The sequence below is a fragment of the Lactuca serriola genome, chromosome 6 (assembly GCF_051521515.1).
Source record: "Lactuca serriola cultivar US96UC23 chromosome 6, Lser_US96UC23_V15, whole genome shotgun sequence".
NCBI classification, from domain to species: Eukaryota; Viridiplantae; Streptophyta; class Magnoliopsida; order Asterales; family Asteraceae; genus Lactuca; species Lactuca serriola.
The window spans coordinates 138,062,059-138,086,509 of NC_136413.1; the positions used below are offsets into that span (position 1 = coordinate 138,062,059).

At 37.1% G+C, this 24,451-nt stretch overlaps 1 protein-coding gene across 1 annotated transcript; it reads left to right on the forward strand.

The window, feature by feature from the left end:
* The first annotated feature begins 451 nt into the window (after positions 1-451).
* Positions 452-1,602, forward strand: LOC145056941 (protein DMR6-LIKE OXYGENASE 2-like). Its single transcript, XM_079004682.1, has one exon. It carries the CDS (start codon positions 463-465, stop codon positions 1,516-1,518), a length of 1,056 nt encoding a protein of 351 aa, XP_078860808.1. The 5' UTR covers positions 452-462; the 3' UTR covers positions 1,519-1,602.
* Positions 1,603-24,451: the final 22,849 nt, after the last annotated feature.

Consider the following 24,451-nt stretch of genomic DNA (forward strand, 5'->3'; position numbering starts at 1 on the left):
TTAAAAAAGCTAAACACTAAAAAAACATTTAAAAATTAACAAAAAGAAATCAACGAAAAACTAAATACGAAGTAAAAAATAACATTAAACAAATATTTTAATAAAACTTTTAAAAAAATAAAAAATAAATATAAATTATTCATAAATAATATATATGATTTTAGATAATTAAATTTATAAAATTATCAAGAAAATATAAAATATAGTAACGATTAAGATGGTTGAAGGTGAAGTGTTTTTTAAGATCTGATTGGGTTTTTTTTTTATGTATACTATTGCGAAGGTTGGCTTACCTAGGACTACTGTAAGTCATCATGTTTTTGTCATCATGTCATGTACGTCATCGTTATCCAGTCATCATTTGCATCACATCTGCCATGAATCCAAACCGGATACTCTCTATTTAATTCAATGGCTATGGAAACTGATCGACACACTTTAGAAGCTCAAATATCTCCAACAATGGCTACCAACACCAAAAGACTACTTCTAAGCGACCTAGTTTCATCCGATAAGATCGATCAAGTCCCCTCTCACTACATCCGTCGAATCTCCCAACGCCCCAATCTCCAAAACGTTTACCATGATCATACCATCCCTCTCATTGATCTCCACGATCTTTATACTCCCAATCGCTCTCATGTCGTCCATCAAATCGGTCGAGCTTGCCGCGACTATGGCTTCTTTCAGGTCAAGAACCACGGTGTACCGGAATCCACCATAGCCAACATGATGAATATCGCAAGAGAATTCTTCAAGTTGCCGGAAGAAGAGAGGCTCAAGACATACTCCGACGACCCTACAAAGACAACAAGACTATCCACCAGCTTTAACATCCGTACAGAAAAGGTTGCTAACTGGAGAGACTTCTTGAGACTCCATTGTCACCCGCTACAGGACTACATCCACGAATGGCCCACAAACCCGGAGTCTTTCCGCGACCATGTGGCGGAGTATTGCCGGAGTGCAAGAGGGCTAGCACTCGTACTTATTGAGGCTATTTCGGAAAGCTTGGGGCTTGAAAGAGATTATATCAACAGACAATTGGGGAACCATGGACAACACATGGCTTTGAATTACTACCCACCATGCCCACAACCAGATTTGACTTATGGTTTGCCTGGACATACTGATCTTAATCTCATCACCATTCTTCTTCAAGATGAGGTCCCTGGTCTTCAGGTGTTGCGAAATGGTCACTGGGTTGCTGTTGATCCTGTTCCTAATACGTTCATCATTAATATTGGTGATCAAATTCAGGTGCTGAGTAATGATAGATACAAGAGTGTTCTTCATCGAGCTGTGGTGAACTGTGAGAAAGAACGGATATCTATACCAACGTTTTACTGCCCATCTCGTGATGCAGTGATAGGTCCTGCTTCAGAATTGGTAACTGAAGATGAACCTGCTGTTTATCGACAGTTCACATATGGGGAATACTATGATAAGTTTTGGAATCGAGGGCTTGCAACTGAGAATTGTTTGGATATGTTCACGGTGACCTCGTCATCTAGTTGATAGTGTAGAACTTTTTTCGGTTTATGATTTCCTTAAGGATGTTTGGGATGGTGTTTCAAAATAAAAAACAGCTTTTAGTAAAAATGTTTAGCAGTTAGAAGGTGGCAAAATGAAATTTAAAAAAAAAATGTTTGATTTATCTTTATATGATGTGTGTTTTGGCAAAAGTACGATTGAACAAAAAAATTGGACTTATAGGGAGGTTCATAATGATATTATGATCTTTTTGACTTTTTATCTCAAAACCTCATAAGGATTTTAATGAAATTAGCAGGGGGTGCCTAACTAGAAAACCCCTTATTAAAGATGTGCAGAAGGCATTTTGAAAAATTATTTTCATAAACCAATTTTTTTTTTTTTAAACACACTCCCAAACACCCTTAAGTACTCTTGTGATATCATCTTTTACATTGTTTATAATACATAAACTAGTTTTTAGGCAATATTTGCGAAGGTTGTATATTCACATTCCATTTTCCTTAGACAAGAAACGAAGCAAGGAAAAGTAAAATGTGAAGGAACTAGAGTTGGAAATCACTACTAAAAAATTGAGAAATACCGATGGATTGTTTTTGGAATGTGCTTTCTGTTAGAATTTTGTCGCTATTTCGTCGGTAATTACCGACAGATTACCTATAACTTTTTTTTTGATTTTTCGGGCACCGAATGTCATTTTTTCGTTTTGTTTTTTTCGCTAATTTTAACTATTAATATTGTTCATAAAGTCATGTATACCTTCGGGATTCATTACTCATTTGATTGTTTTACATTGTAATGTCTATTAATATTTGTGATTTTTAATACACATACACATAAGCATACACACATACACATATATACATATACACATACATACACATACACATACACACATACATGTATATACAAATACATTGTAACATCCCAAAAATACTGAGCAAAAACATGTTTGTTTGCATCTTAATACCCCTTAATAAGAGGTAGGTATGAATCTATAAGATTCAGATAGTTTGTCTATATCTTAATTTTTGGTCTTAATCTAAATTTTAGCACTTACCGAATCAGACTTGAAACACCGTTTGAAAAATTAAAAGACGCTATATGCCCATAACTAAAATCTCGTTCTCTCTTTCTCACCCCTTCTCCGCCTTCTCACCCACTTCTTCTCCCTCTCTGATCTCCAATAATCGTCTGCTTCCTCCGATCTACAATGTCACCGCCGCAAGTTTTGCCGCCCCGCCTCTGCCAACTGTTGCAACAACATTGACCTCCACCTATTTAGAAAGATGTTGACCTCCGGTTGTAGGTAAGGTTTTTCTCATTATTTACCATGAAAATTGAGTATCAATAGATATAAACTTGGGTTTTTCTGTTTTTTTCTGGAATCTATTGTTGATTGTGGGTTGTTTTTCGAAAACGTAACTTGTATGTGGATTAATTAGATTTTTCGGTTAGTTGCAGTTTTCGATTGATGATAATGAAGGATTTTTAAGTGTGTTTTCGTTTAAGTGGAGCTTCGATTTATGTTGGTTGGTTATCTATGAGAGTATGCTTTGTTTCACTTATTATTAGAAAGAATGGAGAAGATGTCTCAAAAATGGGTTTAAATGACGATGACAATTGGATGGTGTTTTATTTTTATTGAAATTAGGTTTCAAGTATATATATATATATAATAAAATTATCAATCCTTAGCTACAGTAAACTGCTAAGGATTTGACATAAATGATCCCCTAATTTTGGCAATTGTCGAAATCGGTCCTTATTTATATCTGTATGGTCAATTTTGTCTGTTTTCTGCTTTTCTTTTAGATTTTTTTTTTAAATTAGAGCTATACACGTGTTAGTCCTATCTGCCTTTCACCGTCTCTGTAAGCCAATCAAATTAAGATCGGTGTCGTTCTTCTTCGCCGCCTATCTCTCGATTACATTACTATGGTGTCACATTTTACTTTATCCTCCCCAAATCGAGTCTCCTCCCTTCTTCTACCTGCTGCTACCTCCACCGCTTCAGGCGATGTACCAACAACCAACCACCGGAGTTCGCCGTTTACCCTCTACTCAACTACCGTCTCCACCAGAAAAAAATGACGCCCCCGATATACCATCGCTTCCTCGCTTTTTTTTTATCTCATTAATTTCCACATTAAGTTTGTCGAGTCTGCTAACAGAAGCCACACGTTCTTCTCAACCTAGCGGCTTCTGATTGGAAATCAAGAAGGAATTCAGGTTGCCCCGTCTCCGATGAAGAAGTCATCGCCATTGTTCGTCATGAGAATCAACGGATATTCGGTCGATGGGTTTGCAGATTCTAGGGTTTATCATGGTTCTGTTGATTGAAAAGATTTTGATGACCCCACGACCCAATTTATGATCAAAGATGAGGTTGATAAATGGAAAAATGGAGGTACGAACCACAGGGGTTATCGATTCCTCTATGATGACCACCAGAGAGCGCCTCATCAGGTTAGTTTGTCTACCATGATTAGTTTAATCCTTCGCCTACCTAACGTTCGTTCTTTCACCGCTTCAGATACATTTTCTTCTTCATTCTTTTTAGTCGGCAACGCTTAATCCCACCACCAATCCCTCCACCGATCACTCAAAACCTTCAATCGCTTTGAATGTCGACAACCACCACACCAGAACCTCACGGTAGCATGAACAAGGTGCTTCAAAGTTCAAATTTCAACTTACTTTATGGTTTTTGACAATTCATCAATTCTAGCTGACGGTGCTTCTGTTCCTCAGTCCATGTATCCACAGTAACTACTCTCTTTATTATACTCTTCATATTCGTTCTCAACTCTTGATTAATTCAACTTGATTTCGGGCTATACTGTTCAAATATGTGATAAAATTGTCATGTCCGCCAACCGTTTGATGCAAGTTTTCTCCACCTGCTCACCGATGTCCTTTTCCTGTTCAATTCAAATCGACCCATTTCAAGGCTTGCTGTGTGGCGTCATCGACTGGAATAGAGCATCATTCCCTCTTCCAATCAATCATCTCCAGAATCCGAATCTATGTATTGTAAGTAATGAGTGAAGTTCGTTTACTTAGTTTCCTGCTTTCATTTTATGAATTTATAAGAATCCCATATTTCTTTGTCTCCTGTACGCCAGTAGTTTTTACTTTTCTTTCTATATTTATTGAGGTTATAATCTAATAATGTTACCTGAAGACCCAACCAAAAACTATGCTCAAAGCCCCAAAATAAGAAGCCTCCTGAGGTAAATTAAGTTTTTATTTTGTTATGTATTCAAGTTTATGAATTATACATGGTCATTTAGGCATTTATCTACTTGTTTTAATCATTTTTGGCTTTAGGTCGAAGGAAAGAGGAGCAACAACAGAAGCTTACTCTGACAAAATTGATCAATAATGTGAGTTGGTTTATATGTGTTCTTATTTTCATTATTTTTCAAACAATATATGAAATGAAGTTTGTTTCTCACATCTATTAATTGCCTCCTGCTATCTGCATCAAAGGTTGTGGGGAACAATGTAAACATAAATAAATATCCTTTGAGTATTCATATGGCGATGCATAACTTGAAGATTTCCACATCTGATGAGTTATGGAGAGCCATCCGGAATTTCCGGTCATCAGCCATGGTTGGAGTTTCGGATGGTAAGTCGATCTATAAAGGGTGGGTGGACAGGACATCATAAACACCATTAAAATTTGGAGTAAGGATAACTGTCGCGATCAAGATTTTAAACACAAATAATGTTCAGAGTCTCAGTGAGTGGCAGGTCTGTTTGCCTATTATACAATCAAATTTTGTTTCCTTTGGTTTGAATTTTCACCTCAAGGCTAGGTCTAACTTTGAAATTTGTTAAAACTTTTGAGTTTAGTTATAGTCCTTTATAAAAAAAAACTGCTATTTTGCTTTATAGAAAGAGAGACATATCCTGTTATAACATTTTATCATTAATGTATTAAACGATGTGTTGTGTTTTAGTGTGTCACGGGAAGAAGTGAATCAGGGAAGGTTTAGTCATTCCAATTTTGTTAATACCTTTTTTGTGAACTTTGGTTTTTTTTTTGGGATTTTTATTTGGATTTGCTTTCTTGAAGGTGATCATGGTGCTCCAGCCGAGTATGCGATTCTTGAACACTCTGTAGTCATTCATTACATCAAACTCTATATCTCATTAAATCATGAAACGGGTATATCTATTTTACATGTGTTTGATCATAAACTTATTTTTTCCCTAATTATCATCTTATACACTTTTCTATTGTATCGTCGCTGTCATCTTCATCGGTGTGGAATCGGGTTCATACAGCTGATTTCAGAAGCTTGCGGTTGCATCTAAGGTTGGCATTGCAACGGTTTTGAATAATCATTGTTCAAATACAGAAACTGCAGATAAAAAGGTAAAAGATTTAAACTTTAGATGTTGGTGATGAATCTTAAAAAAAAGGGTATGATTTTTGTTCTTTGATGCAACAATTTTCGTATTTTTTTTGTTGTGTTTAACTATTTTTTGATGTTAGATTTTTGATGTGGGGTTTTTAACGAAAGAACAATTTGGTGGCTAAATGTTTTGATTTTGATTTTTTTAACTTTTTCTTTGGATCACAGTTTTTGGTGATGCTGATTGTTTTTCACCTATAGCTTTTAGTGACAATATACTAGGTTTCACACTTTGCATTTGGGTTCTTCAGATTTACACTTTACATCTTGAGTTTATGTTTGAATAAAATGATATCATCCTTGTGCAATTTAATGATTCACATGTCTAAATGTTTTATGATGTCAATGTTAATTTACCATATCTCCGGTTCATGTGTGTTTTTTGTATTGTTGAAGGGTATTTCAAACATTTGACTTAGAAATATCTACTGAGAATAAAGACATATTTGCTCTTTTTTCCAATATAAGCAATGTACTTTATCTATTACCCATAATACTAACGTACGTCACTTACAATCATTGATTAATTTATTTAAAATATTTAAGCCACTCCTAGCTATGTTAAAATTTGAAGGGTTGATGCAGGTTCTAAATTCTGATGGGGAGGTTTCGACTCAATTCGTATGGATATATTTGCCAATTAATTAAGATGATTGTCTCACAAATTACATGTATGATAAAAATCCGTATAAAAATATACATCACTTTGGAATTTATCACTGGAGGTGAGCTATTTGATAAAGTTGTAAGTCTCAGCTCTCTAAGCAAGGTCAAATGGATGTATTTTGGTCATTTGGTTTCCATGGACTCATAAATCTAATGCATGTTCACCGGGTCTATCATGGACGCCTTAGTGAAGCAGAAGCTAGAAGATTCTTTCAGCAGCTCATTGATGGTGTTGAGCATAGCCATAATAAAAGTGACCCGTGCAACGCACGGCCTCTTCACTAGTTGAAATTAATGTATTCAATGGCAGTTTAATTGTTTTATTTGTGTACTTCAATTGTTGGTCAAAGGTCAATTATAGAGTGCCAATTAACTGGACTTGTATATTTGGTTATGAGGTATTATTAAAAAAATTTGATATGTAAAGATTAATCGATGGAATGAATGGCGTATATATTATCTATTTTTATAATGATTTAAGAAGTTATTGTTTGATTATTTTGATGATTTTATAAACGAAAATATTGAATTTTGAAAAATTAATATAAACGGGTAAAATAGTCATTTTCATAATTCAGCATAACAATTCAGATGTTACAACCAAACAACATATTAATAATTCAGGTCTTAAAAATTATATAATAAGTGTGAGAAGACTAGGAAGACAATTTTAAATTGGGTGCTCCTATTAGCATCGTGTATAATTTGATGATTACAATCAATCCCATCACATTTGTTATTTTGGCAATTTCAATTGCTTTTATATATATATTTTTTATTTTAGCTCCTTTAGCTTAGATGCAAGTTATAAAATATACCCTTATATATTTTATTCACTCAAATTTCAATATATATATATATATATATATATATATATATATATATATATATATATATATATATATATATATATATATATATATATATTTGTATGTATGTGTGTGTGAATATACCTTACAAGATATATAAACTTAGGTATTTAAATCCATCATACTATATCGTTTGTATAATATATACTAGGCGAATATCCGCACATTGTGCGGAATAAAATTATACGATTAAATTTTTGGTAATCATATGTTATTGAAAATATTCATGTCATTTTTATTAACTATAAAATAATAATAACTACGTTTAGTTGATGAAAAATTAAAATTAATTTGGACAATAAATAATATAACATTTATTAAAATCAAATCATTTAATGGTATCTGCTCACACTTTACGTATGTATAAAATTAGTTGTGGTGACTTAGTAAGACATGAAATATATGATAAATAAATTATTGACCCATATTTTAAATTATTGTGGTATTCTAGGGCATGATGCATAACTTTATATTTGCATCCAAGGATTATTTGGGCATTAAACCTTTGTTAAGGACGTTCTCTTTCCAAAAAAAAAAAGTTATAATACTCACTATTTTAATTAACTATTGTTATAATTTATTAAATTTTAAACTTTTTTTATGATGTTTTTATTTCATCATAAATATTATGTAATTTATTAACCATTGTTTGTAACGTAACATAATTTATTTTATAATTCTATGTTATTTTTAACTATTATTATTATAAATTAATTTTAAAAAAAACTTAATTGAATTTTAGTTATTATATTTATCGCATTTAGTAATTTCCTTTCAACTATTTTAAAAAACATATGTTAGATTTTTATTACTTTAGTTTTTAAACATTACATTTTATTTTTATGTTTGTTTGATATATTAATTAGGTTATACATTTAGCACTATATTGAAGTCATCAAATTTAGTATAACATATTAATAATTCAAGAAGTATTCAACTTATGATAATGTTTATAGATAACAACATATTTAAGTTAAAAAAATTAAATATTATGTGGAAATACGAAGAGTTATGAGTTTCAAAATGATGTGGTAAAAGAAAAAGTTCTTCCTGGATTATTTAAATTATCAACCACTGTTTGTAATTTAACATAATTTAATTTATAACATTACGTTATTTTTAATTATTATGGTAAATCAATTTAAAAATAGCTTAATTGAGTTTTAGTTATTATAAAAAATAGTTTTTGGACATCTTTTAGTTAATACGACTTTTAGATTTAAGATTTTTATATTTATCGTATCTAATATTTTCCTTTTAACTATTTTAAAAAATATGCGTTGAATTTTTAAAACTTTATTTGATATTTTAGTCTAGGTTTTGATTTTTACACTATATTTTGAAGTTTATTTAATATATTAATTTAGATTATGTATTTAACACTATATTGAAGTCAACAAATTTAGTATATCATATTGATAATTCAAGAAGTCTTTCATTTATGATAATGTTTATAAATAACAACATATTTAAGTTAATGAATTAAGTAAATTATATAGAAATATGAAGAGTTAAGAGTTTCAAATTGATGTGGTGAAAGGAAAACTATTTTTTTTTATAATATGTATAATATGATGGGTTGTAGTCGTTCAAATTTCTTAAAATTTAACTCCTAACTTGATTTTTTTAAGGTTTTTAGAAATTTTACTATTATCTTCATCTTACATAATTTTCAGTTGCAAATGTAATATATATAGTTTATTTGGTGTTCCATAGAAATAAATAATCTTAAAAATCTTTAAATATATATGTTAATAATTTTTATTTTTAGTGTCACTATAAATTCAATTCATTTTCAATAAAATTTATTTTAATTAAATGTTAATTATATGTATTTTATTACTTTAAATTTATATTTTTAATGATAGACCAATTTCTAACTTTTTGAATTTCGTTTTAGCAACATTTATTTAACCATAGGTACGGACAAAGATGAGGCTAACCCACTTGGTTAAAATTAAGGTTCTTAATCTAATAACTAATTAGGAGGTCATTGGTTTAATTCCATAAATAAGAGATATTTAATTATTTACTGTTAAAAATAAAAAAGATATGCTATTACTTTGGATATTTATGTTCATTTATTTATGTATAGTTATTGATTTAATTTTTTTTGTCACTTTATGTCATTTTATTTTCATATATGTTTTTCTATATTCATTTATGATTGATAATATTTCTTGTATGATTGTTTAACATATTACCAGACATAACACCAAAGACTTTATGTTTGTCTATACTCATTATGTGTCATCTTATTTTCATATATGTTTTTTCTATATTCATTTATGATTGATAATATTTCTTTTATGACTATTTAACATATTACCGGACATAACAACAAAGACTTTATGTTTGTCTATACTCATTATTTGTCGGGTGTATTTGTATAAAATATGCATTTTTTTTCAAAATAAGTATAATATTTATCGGAAATATATTTTAAAAAAAACTTAAAAAATAATGAAGGAAGTTTCCAACTCATTCATTGAGTTTAGGTGAAGGAAATGAAAGTGAGTTCCCCAAAATACCACATACAACGTAGGTCTGGCAATACATACCATAAAGTTAGAACCAACCAACATGTTACTAACAGAACCAATAAAATTGGAACCAACTTGTTTTTGTAGCCAATATGGTTAACCGATAATACCATGCCAATTAAATAGTTTTTGTATGGTAATGGTATAAAATTTTGAATACCACGGTTGTACTGTACCAACAAATATATATATATATATATATATATATATATATATATATATATATATATATATATATATAGAGAGAGAGAGAGAGAGAGAGAGAGAAACAAAGAGTTAGGTTCAAATATTTCTACTATCTATTGTGTGCATATATAATTGATTTTGTACCAATCATTTTAGTTATTTTAAGAAAGTAATTAATGCACATTAAATGCTGAATATTTAATTAATACTTATTATATTTTTAACATGTAATATGCATTAATTACTTTTTTAAAATAACTAAAATGATTGGTCCAGAATCAATCCTACATGCACACAATAAATAGTTGGAACACAATAACTGTAACGCCCGTAGATCCGGACTAGTCAATTAAGAGATAATAGTGGTCAAAAATGACTTTTCGACAAAAGATTATTTAGAATAAATAATATTAACCAAGTTTTATAATATATCACAAGGTTTCTATAGATATAAAGAACGCCGAAATCCGAGTTATAACAAAGAAGTTATGGCCCGTCGAAGTTTCGCGACGGAACCGGCACGACACCGGGAAGCGTAAAGAGTGAATTTACGGTAGAGCGATATTTAGCCTTAGCAATCTAAACGAAAGTCGTAGTGTTCGTTAAACCGAGAGCGTCCATAAAAAGAACGCCCAAATCTGACTTCGTATGAGGAAGTTATGATTTTTCGAAGTTTCGGCTTAGCGGTGTACATCCCAAAATTCGAATATTAGATCGAACGATTTTTAGCCGACACAACCTAAACAAGAATCAAAGATCTCATTATTTGTAGCGTAACGATAAAAAGACAGACGAAAACGGTCGTCAGATGAAGTTATGAATTTTTAACGGACCAATCATGTCCCGGCCTGTTAATAATATAACTTTTAAAATAAATTCAAAATTAGCCTACGGGTCTAAACGAAAGTTGTAGAGTATGTTCCCGCGTTCGCATGGATATAAAGAACGTCGAAAACGGAGCTCGTATGCGAAAGTTACAAATTTTTAAAGGTTCCACTCGAATTTGCGAAGCCTGTTGCTCGACCGATGACGTGGTCGGATCCTAGCCGTCGCTTGCTGATCACGCCTCGCTTTGGATGATGAAACCTGGTGCGAGGGTTACGCCCAGCGTAATCCGAGAACTCCCAACGTAACGGTGCATGCGAAGTACGCCCCGTGTTCTGTCTTCCCTCGGTCCATAAGCAGCCATGTCGCACCGTCCGAAGAACACCACCTGGCACTCTTATCCGAGCCTTACGCCCAGCGTAGCCAAGGACTACACCCAGCATAATCCGAGGCCTCGCAGACTATAAAAGGGGGACGAGAGTTCCGACTTTTTCACACATTTCTCACTTCTCTCTCTAGTTTCTTTCTCTCTAGCTCCCCAAACCACCCTAAACCCTAGATAAAACCCCTAGCTCCCGAAGGAAGTCCCGAGAAAAAGGGTCTTTCGGTTTCAAAACGCTGCTTCGAGCAAAGCCTGGTTTTCTTTAAAACCCGCTGTTTGTTCACCTGCTTAATCCTTATTCCAAGAATTAAATCAGCCCCTCCCAAGTCTTTCGTGGAAAATTTAGAAGACAACAATCTCTTAGTTTCATCTACTTGATCTTAGTTAGTACCAAAAATTAGCATATCATCTACATACAAGAAAATGATCACTCCTGCACTAGTAGCATCATTGAGTATACTATAAACACATTTTTCATATTGGTTTGACAGAAAACTAGAGGACAAAATTACCTCATCAAAATTTTGATGCCATTATTTAGATGCTTGTTTCAACACATACAAATATTTCACAAGTTTACATAGCATATGCTCCTTACCGTGCATAAAGAAACCTTTTGGTTGTATCATGTAAACTTCTTCATCAAGTTAACCATTTAAAAAGGTTGTTTTAACATCCATTCAATGGATAACTAAATTGTGACTACTTGCCAAGGCAATTAACAATCTAATAGTATAAATACACACAACCAGAGCATGTGTATGAAAATAGTTAACACCAAGTTTTTGCCTAAAACCTTGAATGAGCAATCGGGCTTATTAATTGTTAGTAGTTCCATTAACATTCATTTTCCTTTTTAAATCCATTTGCAATCAAGTGGTTTAGAACCTAGAGGTAAATTAGACTACACCCAAGTGTTGTACTCAACAATTAACGATATTTCATCATCAATTGCTTCCTTCCAAAAGACAACATCTCAAGACCTCATGGCCTCTTGAAATGTCTTAGGATCATACTCAACACTATAACAACAAGAGTATTGAAGACCAATTTCATTCCTTGAACCTTCTAGTAAATACAGTTGAAATATTATATATTTTACATTTTTTTCTGAAATATACCCCCACCTAATCAATAAGGGTTGAGGTCAAGTTCCAAATGGATTAGAAAGGAAGGAAAGAAAGTTCCAAATATGAAATATGTGAAATGTGGACAAATTAAAAAATCTATAGTGGAGCTCAAGCGGAGAAGTCAATATTTGACCTTTGGAATGAATAAAAGAATTACACACACACACACACACACACACATATATATATATATATATATATATATATATATATATTCCATAGAAAGTCATGAGCTAAAGCTAGTAAATTTGGTACGATATGCAAATATATATATATATATATATATATATATATATATATATATATATATCAAGGAAAATTTGTACCAAGAAAATATGGAAATGTGGTATCTGAAAAAAAATATCAAATGGGATAGTAAAAATTTATATATGGGAGCTTGACAAAATACCTTTAAATTAAATGTTTTTATTAAAAGAGTATATTCGAAGGGATGCAAAAGTGCGTATTTTTTATACTAAGTGGGGAGCATTTATGAAGATTGTGAGAATTTAAAGCAAGAAAAGTTATTAGGATGTAGATACATATATACGCATTGAAGCTGAATACAATTGGCGTGTTTAGAATATGGTTATATTATGCAATGAAAAATATAAATTGACATATATTATTCTATATTTTGCTTGATGGTAAGCAAAAGTCAAGTGTAGAGTATTTTGACATGTGATAACTCATTATGACATAATTAATGCAATACGAATACTAATGACAGTATTACATATCTTATGTTTCCTATATGCTACTTGGAACCGCATGCTTAAGGAATTTATCGTACTATTGGTCTTGCATATGTTAGATGGAGAAAAATGCTTCAAGTTGCATACTCAAAACAATATAAGGGTATACTACATTTTGGAACATGACTTGTTGTTTTGTAGCTTCAAGTGAATCATCGTAGGCACAAGAAAAGAAAGAGAATAATTTTTAGGCCAAATGTATGATGCCTAGAATTGTAGTTGCCTATGTAACACAAACATGAAGTGCGATATAATTATCGTGGAAGTTTTTTTTGCAAAGGTTGGAAGGTGATTTTGGCATGAAAGACGGAAAAAGGAAGGTTACTAAACCTTCATGGAAGGATATAATGATAAAATAAATGATTGCAAAAACTACCCGTCAAGACAAAAAGTACAAGAAATATCATAGAATATGTTACCCAACTTTAACAATAAAACTATACTAATTTACAAGGCCAAGAAATTTGTGCCATATATGGATATAAAGGTATGGATGTATACTTTCAATGCAGAAAGGGATAATTTGTAACACCCATTTTCAGGATGGATCGATTTAGGGTTTTAAGGAGTCAAAAGGTTGATTTTTTTTTTGGAGAAAATCGAATGTCACGACTTGACTATTGGGTGGTCATGACGTGACAAGAAAAATATGAGAAACGTGTTTCGGGACCATCCTCACGACGCGAGACACAAGGTGTCATGATGTTAAACCTGTTGCAGACCAAGCTCATGATCTTTTAGGGTTTCATTCGTATTTAAGCCCCTTCAAGCTGATTTTAGGGTTATTTATCAGCCTCCAACACCCTTTTACCTTAGAAAAAGAGAAGAAGGAGAAGATGTTCTATTGGTGGAGCTTGCAAGGAAACATCATCATCATCAACATATATTCTTTCTGGACCTTTGAAAGCGTTAAAGGCTCAAACTTTATTGCTTAAAATGGTTAGATCTAATTTGGTGTCCCATGTCTTTCATGTTTAAGTTTGAATGGAAGAAATACATAAAGTTGGAAACTTTAAGCATTCTAAGGGTCCCCTAATATGATAATGTTCAGATCTAGGAGTTGGTTGATTATCGGATCCATGTATTAGAGCTTTGGTATAATCTCTTTATTTTTTACCTAGAATGGATGGAGGACATGCATCAGGTATGCATGTGATAGGTTTTATACAAAAGAACATCCTATGTGCTCATGCAAACCCTAATGCTTGGATCTAGGTTTCTCTATTGTACATGCAATTCATCCAAGACTCAAGAACCCTAATCTAGCATATGCATTTCGAAATTATCACATAAGAGCAGATCTAAATGATTACCTTTTCTTCAATGGCTTGAATCTTCTTGTATTTGGAGCATAGAGTCACAAGTGTCACTCCTCTAATGGCTTACAAACACCACAAGCAAGAGAATGACTTATGAGAAGGAGGAGGAGCACCGAAAATGACCTAGGGTTCTTCCAAGAGAGTTCACTGCATTTTTGGGGCCATAGGCGTCTTTACATAGTGAGGCTATTAGGAAACCCTAATTTGAGTGCTTAGGCCCTAAGCAACCCATGGACTCCCTTTAGAACACCCCTTGGACGAATTCTTTATAGGCTTTCCATAGAATTCGGCCAACCTATGTTACAAGATGATCTATAGCCCAATTGCAATTATCTTATAATTACAATTCCAATCCCCTAAGTTTAATTAATGTCTTTTAGTCACAAAACTAACTATCAATTAATTTTTGACTAATATTAATTAAACAATATGATTTCTCCTTTAATATATTATTCATATGATATATTAATAAATCATAATTAATCCTCTTTCTCCATAAATCATCCTATCAAGTTGCTTTGGTGAAGGCAACCCAAAAGGACCATGCACAACCGAGTCAAGTACATACTAAATATAGTTACGGGCTTAGACATTAATCCAACAGTCTCCCACTTGGATAAGTCTAGTAACTATAATGTAAGTACAATCCGATTAGCAGTCGTAGCTCTCAAAGATGTTGTCGAACTCTGATCTTATCAGTAACCTATCCTTTAGATAAGGGATCATATATTCCTCCATTCTAGATATCGTATGAACTGAGACATGAATTTTAATCATACTCTCTTTTCACGTGTTGTTTCCCAATTTCTGATTTATGACGACTGACTACAATTGAACACATCAACTTAGTCCCGGCTTGGCCAAGCGCTTAGGGTGTCATCACTAAATCATCGAGGGGACCACATGTATCACTTTTATCACACTTTGGGTAAAAGGAACGGATAAACTTCACCACAATGCTCGCTTGTACTCACTCACCGAATCACAAACAACAATACGTTTTATAACACCAAGTTACTGGTGCATTTACATATTATCAATGTGTAACCGACTTGCAAGATACAACTCACACATCTCGGTTTCAAGAATATAAGATATTATCATCTCACCAATCACTCATGATAAAATCCATGAAGCGTTCAAGTGAGCATGGGTTTAATCCAATACTCTAATCTTATAGCAGCACTCATGAACTCTATAGCAAACTTGTGTTATGACTAAACGCTTTAGTCAATCTACAGACGGATTCATGACAGTCTTCATTCATTCCTAATTCCAAAGAATGAGCGACTGTGGAGGGTTTGAATAATCTTATTATTTGGGAAGTCAAAACATGCAAAGTGAAACAAAAGAATAATATTAATCCTATATGGCCCCAAACTTTTGAGTATAAATAAAACACCTTTTATATAATCACCATATTGATTACTCATTATTTGTTGTTTTAGGTAATCAACTTATTACTTGAATTATAACAACAATTGTCCCATGCTCTTAGAATGCAAACTATGTTTACCTATGGTCCTTACTTTGTGAAATAGTATAAGTGAATAACATTTTCAATCACACTTATTTCACAATTCCCAATCCTGACCACAAGTGTGAGAATACCAAATTCTTGCCACTTATAGAATATGTTAGATTCTAACATTTTATGAAACGGTCCTTTCGTAATATCAGAGCGCCAAAGTTACCAAGACTTTTCTAATGAAATTACAAAGTGCTCTATTAGAGATTGTTACAAGACAATTCCATAGTCATGAAGTCTCACATTCAAAGTACATTCCTTTGAACATCCTTCTTGCATAGAAGTTTCTAATCTAGACATAGATTCTTAACGTCCAACTCCTAATAGGGAAACATTTCCATATTTTCCATATGACAACTCATTCTAAATAGAGTCTTATCTATTCATAATAAAGTCAATATGGTCCATCAATTAGTATACTTCCAACTGTCCACAAGCGACCAATCTTTGGCGAACTTTAGATTGTCCTTGACAGTTGTTTAATTATTTTAGTCAAATCCGGTTCTATTCCCTTTTTTCCCTCTAAATGCCCTAGGCATTTGGAAAATTTTAGAACCTTCGAATATTACAGCATATGCATTCGATCCTATACCCGAAGCGTGTGGGATACGATTCATAATGAAAAACGTGATACCTTACCAGTTTCTTGCTATAATATTGCCATAATATTTCTATTTACCGTGTTCTCAAAATTCGAACTATGAAGAGGGATGCCGTAATCATAATCGAACTTTGAGAATGCAAATAATAAATATATCCTTGACTAAATTCAATTAAAATTTCTCAATCTAAGCTTTTAGATTGGAAACGAAGTATAACATTCTCTCCCTTAATTATAGCAAAAACAACTTTTCAACCCCTGCAACTTTGCAAAGTGAAACTTTTGTTTTTCTATAATTAATATTACCAACTTGCAATACTTAAAATAATAATCATGCTCCCACTAACATGATGATTATATCCATTCCAGCATAACATTTATACTCCAACTAGCTTTGACACGTATTCAGAAAACAGTTGGACTTCTAAAAGACAATATTTATTGACTTCCAAAGTTCATATTTCCAATACGATGTGCTTCGATAAGCCTTTATCTAAGATTCTCAAACTCATACACCTTTCTTCAGACAGCTCACATGTGTGTCTAAATTAATTTAGAACTTATATTACTAAGTCCTAAATGTTCAGACTAATTGCCAAATCTCACAATTCGAACTATGAAGAGGGACGCCATAATCATAATTGAATTTGAGAATGCAATTTACATAATCGCTATCTCCTTAAAATCTATCTTAGTGAAAGCGTTTCCTCACAATCATTTTCATGAAGGAGAGAAACCTTATGACACTTAGATTTTATGGTGCATGTATTCCTATCCATGTGAATTTGTCATAAGCATAATCATAAGATAATGTTTGTGAGGAATTCAAACTCTTATGGATAGAACTTGTTCATTCTTAATTTCTTACCATCAAGGGTCCCACCATTTATTCCAAGTTTTTTAGCAGCTCATCTATGCCAGTCAATGTACTTTTATTGAACAAGGTGTTTGCCTTTATGCAGTCAATTTAGAACTCGTAGAACTCATATGGATAATTAACTTTACTGGAATGGCATAGAAATAAAATTTTGTCAACACGATAGGTTATAAACCTCAAGTCGTGTGCTAGTGTCTATAGATTTACTTCTTGATTTGTTCTTGAAACTTTCCAAGATCTTTAGACTCCCACTAACCTCTTGACATATTAGATTCTCTTATCAAGAGACATTTCTTGACAAAACAAATATCCAAGAGTTAGTGTGTGTCTATATCAAGACAAAACCTACACGAAATTCGATACTAGTTGGTCTTCGTCTTATTCAAGACATCACAACTTACCAAAATGTGCAAGTGTAAGAACATTCCTACTTAAGATTATGTAACTCAAGTCACAATCTTGGAGTATAACTCTAAGACTTGATTTTGGAACGAAGTACGATACACCTTATTGACTTAACCATTTCAACAATTCTCCATTCCTCTTCTTAGCCAAACCAGTGCACTATGGTATCTGTAAAAATGTAAAATTTCCAATTAAATTTTTAATTTTTAAAACCACAAAATGTATATCATATCATAATTTCAATTCCAAAACAACAGTGTTTTCAATACAAATTCCCAAGATCTCTCAAATGTGAACTCCATCGGTGTGGGTGTGTACGAGTCAAGCCGTCGCCTTCCCACGGTCCTCGCTGGTACCTGAGACATCAAACACAACAACTGTAAGCATAATGCTTAGTGAGTTCTCCAAAATACCACATACCACAAATACGCCACTCGAGGCTAAACCCGACCCTCTGGTCAAGATGTCTCAGCGGGACCCTCCAGTCCCGCAGCTCGTCGGACCCTTTGGTCCAGTCATAGCTCATTGGGCCCTCTGGCCCGTTTTGAATCGTTGGACCCTCCGGTCCGGTCTATATAGTCATACAGCATACAAATAACATATAGCATACAATCTCATAAATAGCACATAAGACCCTCTGGCCAAACCAGAATACCACTCAAGGTAACGTATAGTGAGAAGACTCACCTCGTGGAAAGTCTAAGATCTCGCGCACTCGCTATCTCCAAAACCTAATGACAACTCTACCTCGCCTAATCATAAAAATATCATTTAATAATCAAGACTTCCACAACTAAACTTTAACCCGTATCATCATCCTCAGAGGGTAAAAGACCATTTTACCCCTCCTTGACCCAAAGTCTTCATGTTGACCAAAACCCTAAAAAGTCAACAAAAGTCAACCTTACGAGTACGCGGGGCGTATTGCTTGATGTACGCGGGGCGTACATCGCCAACCCAGGGATCGGGGTCTCCACCCAGTACGCTGCGCGTACTGGAAGTTACGCCCAGCGTAACCATCAGACTTTAGCATACATCATTTCTGGTCTTAATCGGTTAAGCCATTACTCCAACTTCTAGATCCAGCTCAGTTTATGCGTCTATACCCATAAAGTCGAGACCTTTAAGCCTTGGCATGGCAATAAAGGCTCCAACACTTCATAACATCACTCTATTCCAACTCAAGGACCTAGATCTCATGCATGGTGCAATGTTCACGACCAAGATTGCATTTTTATGAGTCTACAACTCAAATAGACCAGAAATACGAAGGATCTAAGCTTATGGAGACCATTTGCTCAAAAGTCTCCACCTTTGGGACTAAAACCCTAGAAAATGGTACATGATGCATATTACAAGAACTATAGGACAAGATCCGAGCTTTTTACCTTGAAATGAAGCCTCAACCTTTGCTAAGCTCAGATCTACACTTGAGTACCACTTCTAGCCTTCCCCAATGAGCTCCTCTTCTCCTTTGCTACCTAGAAATGGCACCACCAAGCTTAGAATACTTACAAATGGCCTAATAACAGTTGCACACTCTCTTTAGGGTTTCTTTCTGAGGGATGGTGGCTGAGAAGTCGAGCCACACATTCCTTTTATAGCCCTCCAAATGAATTAGGGTTTTTAGATCTGGACCCGTTACGCCCCGCGTAACCTTGGGTACGCCCAGCGTACCTGAGGGTGAACGCGTCCAAATGAAGCGCACGAGTACGCGCAACGTACCTCTTGTACGCCCAGCGTACTCGCAAATCATGCAACCCTAAAATGAGAACATAACAAAGATGAAGGGATAAATAGAAGGGTACCTGGTTTTCGGGCTGTTACAATTCTCCCCCACTAGAACCAGACTTCGTCCCCGAAGTCTCATACCGAAAACAACTCCGGATACTGATCCCGCATCTCAGCCTCGGGCTCCCATGTCAGCTCGGACCCCTTCCGATGTTGCCACTGCACTTGTACCAAGGGTACTTCCTTGTTCCTCAGAACCTTAACCCTTCGATCCCTGATCGCCACTGACCTCTCCACATAATTCAGGCCTGCATCCACCTGAATATCATCCAAAGGCACCATGGCCGACTCGTCGGCAATGCATTTCCTCAACTGAGAAACATGAAATGTGTCGTGGATCTGTCCCAATTCAGCAGGTAGGTCCAACCGGTAGGCTACCCTGCCTACCCTAGCAATTACCCTGAAGGGTCCAATGTATCGGGGGTCCTAACTTGCCCCTCTTCTTGAATCGTATCACTCCTTTCCAAGGAGAGACCTTTAGGAGCACAAGGTCACCAACCTGAAACTCGAGCTCGGACCGACGCCTGTCCGCATAACTCTTCTGGCGACTCTGCGCGGTCAACAATCTCTGCCTGACCTGCTCTATCTGCTCGGTCGTCTGGAGTACAATCTCTGTGCTACCCATTACCCGTTGCCCCACCTCTCCCCAGCAAATGGGGGTGCGACACCTCATCCCATACAACAGCTTAAAAGGTGGCATACCAATGCTCGAATGATGGCTGCTGTTGTATGAAAACTCGGTCGTCTGAATCGTCCGCTCGCTCTGCCCGTCCGTCTGCGGGTGGTATGCGGTACTAAAATGCAACCTCGTACCTAACTCCTCGTGGAACTTCTTCCAAAATCTGGAAGTAAATCGCACGTCTCGATCTGAAACGATCGACAACAGAATCCCATGCCGCGATACCACCTCCCTCACATACAACTTTGCCAACCTCTCAGCAGAAGAGCTCTCACTGATAGCAAGAAAATAAGTGCTCTTCGTCAACCTATCCACAATCACCCAAATTGCATCGACTCCTCTCGCAGTCCTTGGCAATTTGGTGATAAAATCCATGGTAATATGTTCCCACTTCCACTCGGGAATCTCCAACGGCTGTAGCTTACCATGCGGACGCTGGTGCTTGGCCTTAACTTGGCGACAAGTTAGGCACCTCTCGACGAACCAAGCAACATCCCTCTTCATACAGGGCCACCAATACTCCTTCTTTAGGTCCAAATACATCTTGGTAGCCCCGGGATGGATCGAGAACTTCGATCGATGCGCCTCCTCCATCAAAATGGTACGCGTCCCGCCCACAAACGGTACCCAAATCCGACCTTGAAACGTCATAAGCCCCCGATTATCGGTAACGAACTCCGACACCTGTCCAACGACCCGCTCCCGCTTTCGGTTCTCTGGTCTCGCAGCCTCAGCCTGGGCCCCTCGGATGGTGTCCAATACCGGAGTCATCACCGTCAACCTCATACAATTGTCTCGTATCGGGGCGCTCTCCGACCTACAGCTCAGAGCGTCGGCTACGACATTAGCCTTGCCCGGGTGGTACAGGATCTCACAATCATAATCCTTCACCACATCCAACCATCTCCTCTGGCGCATATTCAGGTTTGGCTGATCCATCAAGTACTTTAAGCTCTTGTGGTCAGTGTATATCGTACACCGGACCCCATACAAATAGTGACGCCAGATCTTGAGGGCAAACACTACAGCCCCCAACTCCAAATCGTGGGTGGGATATCTCGTCTCATTAGGCTTCAACTGCCTCGATGCATACGCGATCACATGCCCTCTCTGCATCAACACCGCTCCCATCCCCAATATCGAAGCATCACAATACACCACGAAATCCTCCATCTCTTCTGGTAGTGCGAGTACAGGAGCTTCGCAAAATATCTGACGAAGGGTCTCAAACGAGGTTTGCTGCTCCGGACCCCATGAGAAAGTAACACCCTTCCGGGTCAACTTGGTAAGTGGCACGACGATCTTGGAGAAATCTCTGATAAATCTCCTATAGTAGCCTGCCAGCCCCAAGAAGCTCCTGATCTCCATAGGTGACCTCGGCACCTCCCAACTCATCACATCCTCAATCTTGGCTGGGTCAACCAATATCCCGTTCTGGTTAACGAGATGCCCTAAAAACTGGACTTCCCGTAACCAGAAATCGCACTTGGAGAATTTGGCAAAGAGCCTCTCCGATCTCAGAATTCCGAGGAGCTCCCTCAAATGTTCCGCATGCTGCTCTCTGGTCCTCGAATACACCAGGATGTCATTAATGAATACAATTACCGAACGATCCAACATCGGCCTACACACCCTGTTCATGAGATCCATGAACGCCGTTGGTGCATTGGTGAGCCCGAATGGCATCACCACGAACTCGTAATGCCCGTAACGAGTCCTAAACGCCGTCTTCTGGATATCCTCATCCCGAAATCTCATCTGGTGATATCCCGACCTCAAGTCAATCTTGGAGAACCAAGACGCCCCCTGCAACTGATTGAATAGATCGTCGATCCTCGGTAACGGATAACGGTTCTTGACCTCAACTTGTTCAACTCCCGGTAATCGATGCACATCCGGTGTGAACCATCCTTTTTCTTGACAAAAAGGATCGGCGCTCCCCAGGGAGAGCTACTGGGACGGATGGACCCTTTCCCCAACAGCTCTTGCAGCTGTGAGGATAACTCCTGCATCTCTGGCGGTGCTAGCCGATACGGAGCCTTGGCGATAGGCGCAGCCCCGGGAACCAGATCGATACGAAACTCCACCTGCCTCTTGGGAGGCACACCCGGCAACTCCTCGGGAAACACGTCCGGGAACTCACGCACTATCGACACCTCATCCACTGAACTTGGCCTCCCAGCGGCCTCTCGCACATCTGTCACATAGGCTACGAACCCCTTGCAGCCCTGCTGCAAACTCCGCCTCGCTCTAGCGGCCGAACAGAAAACCGAACCACCACGAGTCCCCTCGCCGTAAACTGTCAGCGCTCCCCCACTAGGATATCGGATCGTCACCAATTGACTCTCACAATCTATGACAGCCCCAAAACGGCTCAACCAATCCATTCCTACTATGACACAAACATCCCCCATAGCGATCAGAATCAAATCAATCGGGAACTCCACCCCGAAGATCTCCAGCATGCATCCACGTATCACCTCGGTAGCACATACCTCACGCTCATCTGCTATGGAAACCCGTAGAGGTCGACTCAACGCCTCCCTCGGAATACTAATGTGCCGACTAAAAGCCAAAGATATGAAAGACCGACTCGCACCCGAGTCGAATAAAACCAATGTAGGTACAGAACTCACAAGAAAAGTACCTACGCATAACATATAGCAATTACAATAGTATAAACTCAACATAAAATAGATAAAGATTACATACCCACCACGACGTCAGGTGCTGCGCGGACCTCCTCCGCAGTCAGCTGGAAAGCTCTCCCCCTAGCCTTTGGTGCTTCGGCCTTCACTGGCCGGGTCTCAGCAGCTCGAACCGCAGGTGCAGATCCCTGCGCTGACCTCTGAAGCTGGGGGCACTCGGCCTTCCGATGTCCGGTCTGGTTGCAATGGAAGCAAACCGAGAACCCCTTCGGACAGTCCCTCGCAAAATGTCCTTCCTTCCTGCATTTGTAGCATACCCCAGTCTTGCACGACCCATCATGGCTCTTGCCGCACTTCCCACAAGTGTGGCCCCTCGAACTACCCGTCCTCGAATCAGCGGGCTTTGCCCGCTTGGCGGCCGGCTGCGACTGCGCCAGTCATCGATCACCCCTCTGCAACTCAGTCTCCTCCCTCGCCTGTGTCTCAAGCTCGATCTCCCTCTTCCTGGCATTTTCCTAGAGCTCGGAAAATGTCTGGTAAGTCGAGTTCGCCACGAACTCGCAGATGTCCCTCCTCAAAATACTCAGATAATGGCTCATGCGAGCCTGCTCAGTGGACACCAACTCCGGGCAAAACAGCGCCCGCTCATGAAACATCCTCGTAATCACTGTCACCGACTCTGTCCCTTGCTTGAGGGTCAGAAACTCCTGAGCTAAACGTTCCCTCTCCACCTGGGGAACATACTCGTCACGAAACATCGCAGTAAACCTCTCCCAGGTCACTGCAGTCAGCTCAGCTGTAGAATAGCTCGCGGTCACGAATTTCCACCATTCCTTCGCCCCCAAGCGAAGCTGGTTGAGTGCGAATCACACCCTCAAGTGCTCCGGACACAAGCACGTATAGAAACACCCCTCCATGTTTGAGATCCACCTCATAGCGGCGATCGGGTCCTACGTACCATCGAACTCTGGTGGTTTCGTGTTGCTGAACTCTCGGTACAGCAACGAATCACCACCCTGGGGTCTTGCAGCAGCAACAACTGCTGTGGCTGCAGCAACAGCAGCATCAGTCAAGGCAGCATAACACTTGTCAAACGTCTCGATCAGTGTGGTCTTAATAGACCCAAACATCTCCGGAATCTCGGCTTTGATGGCAGCAGCCACCTCCTCATGGATGATCTGACGGATCTCCTCATCGCTCACCCCACTGCCCTCGAGGTTATGGCGTGTCCTGACCATGATCAACCTCTGAAATACAACATAAGAAATATCAGGGATACTCTCGAGTATACTCACACTCGATAACTCAAACATCCTCTCTCCT